Consider the following 6,973-nt stretch of genomic DNA (forward strand, 5'->3'; position numbering starts at 1 on the left):
CTCAGCATAACACCCTCAAGGTCCCTCCATGTTGCTATACGTGGCCAGATTTCATTCTTTCTCATTGCCATGTAGTATTCCATGGTATAGATAAACCACATCTTCTTGATCCATGCGTCCGTTGATGGACACTTAGGCTCTTTCCATGTTTTAGCTATTGTGGAGAGTGCTGCTATGAACGTTGGGGTACATGTGCTCCTATGCATAAGCACTCCTGTGTCCCTCGGGTAAATTCCTAGCAGTGCTATTGCTGGGTCCTAGGGGAGTTTTACTGTTAATTATTTCAGGAACCACCACACTGTTTTCCAGAGGGGCTGCACCAGTTTACATTCCCACCAACAGTGTAGGAGTGTGCCTGTTTCTCCACATCCTCGCCAGCATCTAGAGTTCTCTGATTTGCTCATTTTAGCCACTGACCGGCGTGAGGTGGTATCTCAGTGTGGTTTTGATTTGTATTTTCCTGATGAGGAGGGATGCTGAGCATCGTTTCATGTGTCTGTTGGCCATCTGGATGTCCTCTTTGGAGGAGTCTGTTCATGTCTTCTGTTGGGCCTAAAGTTTTGAAGATGTAAGGAGAATATGATGAGTTTGTGTCACTTTGAAGCCTGTAATTGTATGAATAATTGTGAATTCCATTAGACACACACGACACATCACTGCCTCTCTCTGTGAGTGATCTAAAGACCCAGGCTCATTGCATATTTATGTGTAATTTAGCCAGTTAATTTCTTGTGATTGAAATAGCGCCTTTCATTTGTGGCTGTATCTTGACTTAGCATATGACAGTCATTGGGAAATAAAAGAAACCGTAAAAGAGAAAAGAATAATGGTGACACGAATAAGTTTACAATTATTCTTTTTATGAACAAAATTACCATAAGAAACCTTTGCTATTTTGGAAACATACATATTGTTTCATTCTGTGCTGATTTAATTTTTCCCTCAATGAACAAAACTTTTTCTTTTCTTTTTTTTTTTTAAGGAAATCTTTTACTGGCTGTTAAAAGAGTAGAAATATCCCGTCCCTAATGGAATTTATTCTATGTTATCTTGGAATTAATTGTAATGAAGAATTAGGATCTTGGTTCTCTGTAGCCATAGGCCATGCAGAGGACTTTCCCCAAGCCACTTTTTAAAGATATAGGTCAGGAATATAGTTTTTATAGAGCGCTGTTGATTTGTTTGTCTTGATTTATTTGGTTGGTTTTAAAGGGATTCGTTTTGCTCAGGTCTTGGTTTTGAGATATTATTTCCCGTTTAGAGGAACCAGGAATGTTTGAGGGGTGGCTGACCTGAGGGCTGAGTTGGGGATCGGTAACAAAAGCCTGGAGTTTTGTTGATCCCAAGTCTAAGGAAGTAAGCCTTCAGAATATTTGTTGGGGGCACATCCAAAGGCGAGAGAAGCCAACTTGAGGAGGCTCCCGGTGGCCGGACGGGGGCAGTCAGAGCATCAGAGGAAACAAGGGTGAGAACGGGTTAGGACCCGCTGAATGAGACAGGAATCCAGGAGCGTGTACTTAGGGCGATAGGGAGGCAGGTAGACAAGAAGGGAGAGTCCTTCCTTGCGGTAGAATGCTGTCAGACTGAAAGGAGTGATGTAATTAGCAACTGGCCACTTTGCAACCTTCCAGTGAAAATTAACTCAGGCCAGAACCATCAAGAGGGCTCCATCTGGTGAGGGACAGCTCGGTGAGTGGCAGATACTCACATCGTTTCACGCTACGTCTGACACATTACTCATTATAAAGGAAAATTAGCGACCCCACTATGGAGACACTGGGTCGTGACATCACTCTCAGGGCAGATGGTCCTCATGGGGGCCTGACTGTGGGGCCCTGAGAAGCTCACCGCCCCTGCTTGTGGGACTTTGCCAGAGATGCTCGGGCTCGGCCGTCATGGGCACACATCAGAAGATCCAGGGGGAGCGCCCCCGGGGGATCACAGGCCTGTGTTCTTAACAATGTCATGAGCGACAAAGGAAGGTCGCAGGGCTGCTCCAGAGTGAAGTAGACTAAGGAGACATTCTAGCCAAATACCATATGACGTCATGAGGAAGAGCCTATAAAGGACGTTGTTGGGACATTAGGCAACATTGGAATGCGATTGGAATTATTATTACTGGAATACAATCTTAAATTTCCTGAATTTGGTAACTGAGCTGGGCTTATGTCTTAGAAAACACTGAGGCATCAAGGAATAAAGGAGCATGTTGTATGCAGCCTGTCCTCAAACGCTTTAGGAAGAGTATTCGTAGAGGAAGAGGGCAGATCGGAGAGAACAAATATGACAGAGTATTAAAAATTGGTGAAGCCGGGTAAGAAGTACAGGAATCCTTTGTTCTATTCCTGCAACTGTTCTGTAAATTTGAAACTTCTTCAAAATAACAAATTAAAAGAAGAAAGCGGAAAAAATGTTTTTAGGAGGTAAAGCTGGTAGGATCTGAAGATAAATTTTTATGCGATTGTTAATTTGCCCTTTTAATTATGATGGCAGTGTTTTCAGCAGGTGGATTGGTAATAAAAGGATCTAAAAATGATAAATAAGGATTTTACTTTTTTGAAATCATGTTGACTATCACAAAATTATCAGTGTATTGTAGATACCTCTTTGAAGAATTATGAAATATTTCATTATATTTCAAGTTGGCAGAGTGAGTATATTTTTTGACGGTCTTATTTCAAAATACCACATTTCACTGAATCTGGATGCTGTTAATTTTAAGATGCCCCATTGCTATTGAGAAAGAAAAAATACTGCCGATCGTAATTCTAAGATTACGTCCATTGTAAGGTGTATCTTGATTTCAGAGATGTTAAAAAACGTAGGAAAATGTGTTAAATAGTTGAGACAAGGTGGACTGAAATGCTAGATGGGCAAATAATTTAAAGCTGCTTCTCATTTTAACGAGTGTCGCGTCCTGGTTTTAGGTAGGAAATCTGTCACCTCTGCTAAAAACGGCAGATTTTTTGATTGATTGTTTGACTGAAGATGTTCTTGTAACTGTTGCTAATGTGACTTCCGTAACTTAATGGATCGATGGATAATGGTGATCTTTCCTACAGCTGCTAATTTCTGCACGGGTATTTTCGGGCCCTCAACTCCACAAGGGCATTTGGGAATCTCTTCCTCCGCCTGCTTGCTTAACTGACATAATGACTGTCGTTCTGCACAGATGCCGCGCTTGGAGGAGAAACTTGAGCTTGAACTGAAAGATGACGCCAGGGTCATTGCTTGCCGGTTCCCTTTCCCTCGCTGGACCCCAGACCACGTCACCGGGGAGGGGGTGGACACCGTGTGGGCGTACGACCTGCGCACGCTGCGAGGCAGGAGGCCCTGAAGACCTTCCAGTTGGTTGTGCGAACGTAGACTTTACAGAGAGTGGTTTCCCGAGGGATGGTGTCTTCGGTTTGGTAGAGATGTACGGCTGTGTCTTCAGCAAAGAGTATTTTTCTACGGTGTGGAATGAAAAACCATTACTTTGCTTAACTTCTGGAAAACAAACAGAAGTTCAGAACAGCAGGTAGATTTAAAGTCCCTTCCACAACATATTCAAAAAGTGGCCTTCCTTTCCATGCGCTCAGATGTATGAAAATATGGATAAGTGACAGTCAGCATCGATGGGCGGGAAAGATGGGGACAACTCCTCACGTTGTAAAAAGTAGGATTTAATGCCAGAGATGAACAGAAATGCTTTTTAAAGAGGCTCTGTAGTAGCAAGTATTTGCAGTTTCCTCTGACTTATTTATACTGAACGTTTGTCTTTCTTTTCTGTACTTCATGGCAAAGTTAATGTTCTTAAGGACTTAGGCCCTCGTGTTTTATAACTGCTCAGGAATAATTTGTTCCAAGCCCGGTGGCTTCCTGTGTCTTCTTAGATCTGAGATGCATGTGTGTGTGTGATTGTGTGTGTAGACACACACATCCGAACATTTCTGATGTCATGACGTACCTTCCGGTTGACGGTGTTTCGTGTCTGTGGTCGGCAGCCTTGCATGTCGCAACGTGCTTGTAGCTGCCACCAGTGGGGTCTCGGGTGTGAGGAAGTGAGGTCGGAGGCCATGCCCGATGCAGCGGAGTTGGTGGGAACAACATAGGCCGTCGTGAGCTTGGCCGCCGCCACACCCAGGATCGCATCCCTGCTCAGTACCTGCCTTGCGCCGGTCGCGTGGCCTCCTGTAGCCTTGCTTTCCCGAGTGCCCTGAGCAGCTGTCGGCATGATGGTGCCCGAACAGGGGACTCTTTTTGTACAACTCATGACACCAAGTCTTTGGTCTGTAAGTGGTATTTGTTATTCCAGATACTAAAGAAAGGTTTATTCACAGAAGTTACAGATTATTTTTGCTACTCACGTCTTTATCTTATGAAAGTAGCTGCTTGTTTAGTATTCTCGTTTCTAAGAAGAGACCTGACTGATTTAGATGAAGACAAATTAAGGAAAACCTCTGAATGTGAATAGACCACCTTCTTATATCTGAAAAGTTATTATATTAAACGGCAGCTCGAATAATCCCCATGTATCACAGAAAAGAGTTGCGCTTCCTATCATATACCTGTACCTGTAACGCAAATGCCAAACTGTGTCATTATGGGTTTTTTTGGGGTTTTTTTAATGTTTATTTTTATTTTTGAGAGAGAGACACACACACACAGAGCGTGAGCAGGGGAGGGGCAAAGAGAGAGGGAGACAGAATCTGAAGCAGGCTCCAGGCTCTGAGCTGTCAGCACTGAGCCCAACGTGGTGCTCAAACTCACAAACCATGAGATGGTGACCTGAGCCAGTCAGATGCTTAACTGAGCCACCCAGGCTCCCCTGTGGAGGTTTGGTAAAATGAGATGGTTTGTATTTTTAACTAAACTCATGAAAATATGATCAGTTTGAGAATTTTCATTTAAATGAGAAGCAGCTGGGGACTCATTAATTCATTCAGCAAATACTGTCTACTGTGTAATAAGCTTTTCTGATTTGGTGCCGATAGACACGCAGGACCCCTAATTTTATGGACTGTGTATTCAGAAGTGAGACGATTACGGAAGTGAGTGTTAGCGTGTGTGAAGATCTCTGAAAGAAGTAAACAGCGTGACGGTCGTGGGGGCCCGTCAGATTTTTGGCTGCCACTGTCCGTCCCTCCCCAGTAGCCCCCGATTTCTTTTTGAAGAGCAAATTCTCTACGACGGAGTGTGGTTTGGTGTGTGCCCCTGCCTGTCACTCTGACTAGCTCTATAGCTGGGCCGGGCACGCTTGGAGAGGGACCATCATGGCTCCTGGCCAGGCAGGTGTGACGGGCGGAGGCAGGGCTTGTGGAACCTGGATAAATTCAGTAATTTTCTAGACCTGCTCCTGGCAGATTCTTGGAGGCACCAAGAATCTGCAAAGACATATATAACTTGCTTTTTTTGGGTTTCTGGTTCATCTTCCCAAGAATTAGATGGTGTCTGGGCTTGCAACCTCAGAATACAATGGACTGATTCATGGAAGTATTGGCATTCGTGAAGTTTGTAAGCTCCTTTAATTGATTTTTTTTACATTGTGCATTTGAGGAACCTAGAAGAGAGCTGTAAGGATTTTCTTACGGGGGTTATTGTGGCTTCTCTGACTGGCTGCTTTGAGTTTTTATCGGTTCCTGGACTGAGGATATGGAATTTGCATACAACACAAGGCAGAGAGTGAGAGCTATTACGTTTGATATCAAAAGTAGGATTTGGAGATGTCTGACCGATTGAAATCAGGGATGAGTGCTAGCTTGAGAAAATGTAAAGTTAAAACAACAACAACAACCAAACACGAATAGAAATAGGGCTTCGGGGTGACGCAGCCTAATGAGCCATTGTGACCAGACCTGGAGGTCCCTTTGACACATGGGTCAGTGGCTCGAGCGCCTTCCCGCTGAATGTCTCTCTCTCCCGAAGCATGGCTCCAGGGTTAAGCCCTCGCCTTCCCCAAGCTCCACCAAGAGTATGGGGATCCGAGATAGGAAGATCGAGGCCCTTCCGGACGCACTGCGCCCACCGTCGCTGAGAGATGGCATACGCCATGACAAGTTACAGCCAAACGGAAAAAACGCAGGATTCCTGACATTCAGACCACGTAGCAGGGGACAAGGCCTCTGGCAGAGTACTTTCCCTGGTGGCCCAGGGCATAAAAGAAACATGTTCTGCAGCGCAGGAGTCCCCCGAGCTCGCGCTGTAACGCGTGCTTCCTAGATTCCCTGGGGTCCCCCGGGCCGTGGCGGAGCGTTGCTCACCTGGCCAGGCACCGAAGCCTGCAGATCCCTGAGCCGGGCCACCCGTCCGGGAGCAGGGGACGCCAGTAGGCCGGCCGTGGTGTGCAGATACCCTGGCACCCCCAGCCGTCTCCCCTCTTTCCTGGGAGTAGAGCCCCCAGTGCATCGGACGTCAGGGTGGGCGGTGGGCCCTGGGCAGGTGATCCATTCCTGCCAGTGGGCTCTGAAGGGGCATCTGCCGGGAGCTCAGGGAAGGGTTTTGCTGCTAACGGAGGAGGCGCTGGAGGCGAGCGCAACCTTCCCGGCCGCGGAAGGGCTGCACGGAGCGCTCACACCTGCAGCGCTATCAGCTGTTTTACCGCCACCGGGGGAAAGCGGAGATGAAAGCGGGGTGCTGAGGCTGGCGGGGCAGAAAGGGGGACAGACTCCTGGTCTTTGATGACACTGCTGAGTTGCTGAACTGATCCGGAGGCTCCAACTTCAGGATGTCTTTTTACTTACTTGTTTATTTATTTTAATGTTCATCTATTTTTGAGAGAGGTAGGGACAGAGTACAAGCAGGAGAGGGGCAGAGAGAGAGGGAGACAGAATCGAAGCAGGCTCCAGGCTCTGAGCTGTCAGCACAGAGCCTGATTTAGGGCTGGAACCCACCAACCGTGAGATCATGACCTGAGCTGAAGTTGGACGCTCAACCGACAGCCACCAAGGCGTGCCCCCGACTTGAGGACGTCTTAAGGGAAGTGACAAACCCT

The 6,973-nt window shown here is 46.4% G+C and overlaps 1 protein-coding gene across 2 annotated transcripts in view; it reads left to right on the top strand.

Moving 5' to 3' along the window:
• ATPSCKMT (ATP synthase c subunit lysine N-methyltransferase) overlaps positions 1-4,513 on the top strand; it is a 19,098-nt gene extending 14,585 nt beyond the window's left edge. For both annotated transcript variants that reach the window (XM_077749421.1, XM_077749420.1), the window contains exon 5: positions 3,173-4,513. In XM_077749421.1, the coding sequence (XP_077605547.1) occupies positions 3,173-3,337 (165 nt within the window). In that variant the 3' untranslated portion in view covers positions 3,338-4,513. The remainder of the gene's footprint in view (positions 1-3,172) is intronic.
• The last annotated feature ends 2,460 nt before the right edge of the window (positions 4,514-6,973 follow it).

The sequence above is a fragment of the Crocuta crocuta genome, unplaced genomic scaffold (assembly GCF_008692635.1).
Source record: "Crocuta crocuta isolate KB4526 unplaced genomic scaffold, BGI_CrCroc_1.0 scaffold89, whole genome shotgun sequence".
In the NCBI taxonomy this organism is placed as follows: Eukaryota; Metazoa; Chordata; class Mammalia; order Carnivora; family Hyaenidae; genus Crocuta; species Crocuta crocuta.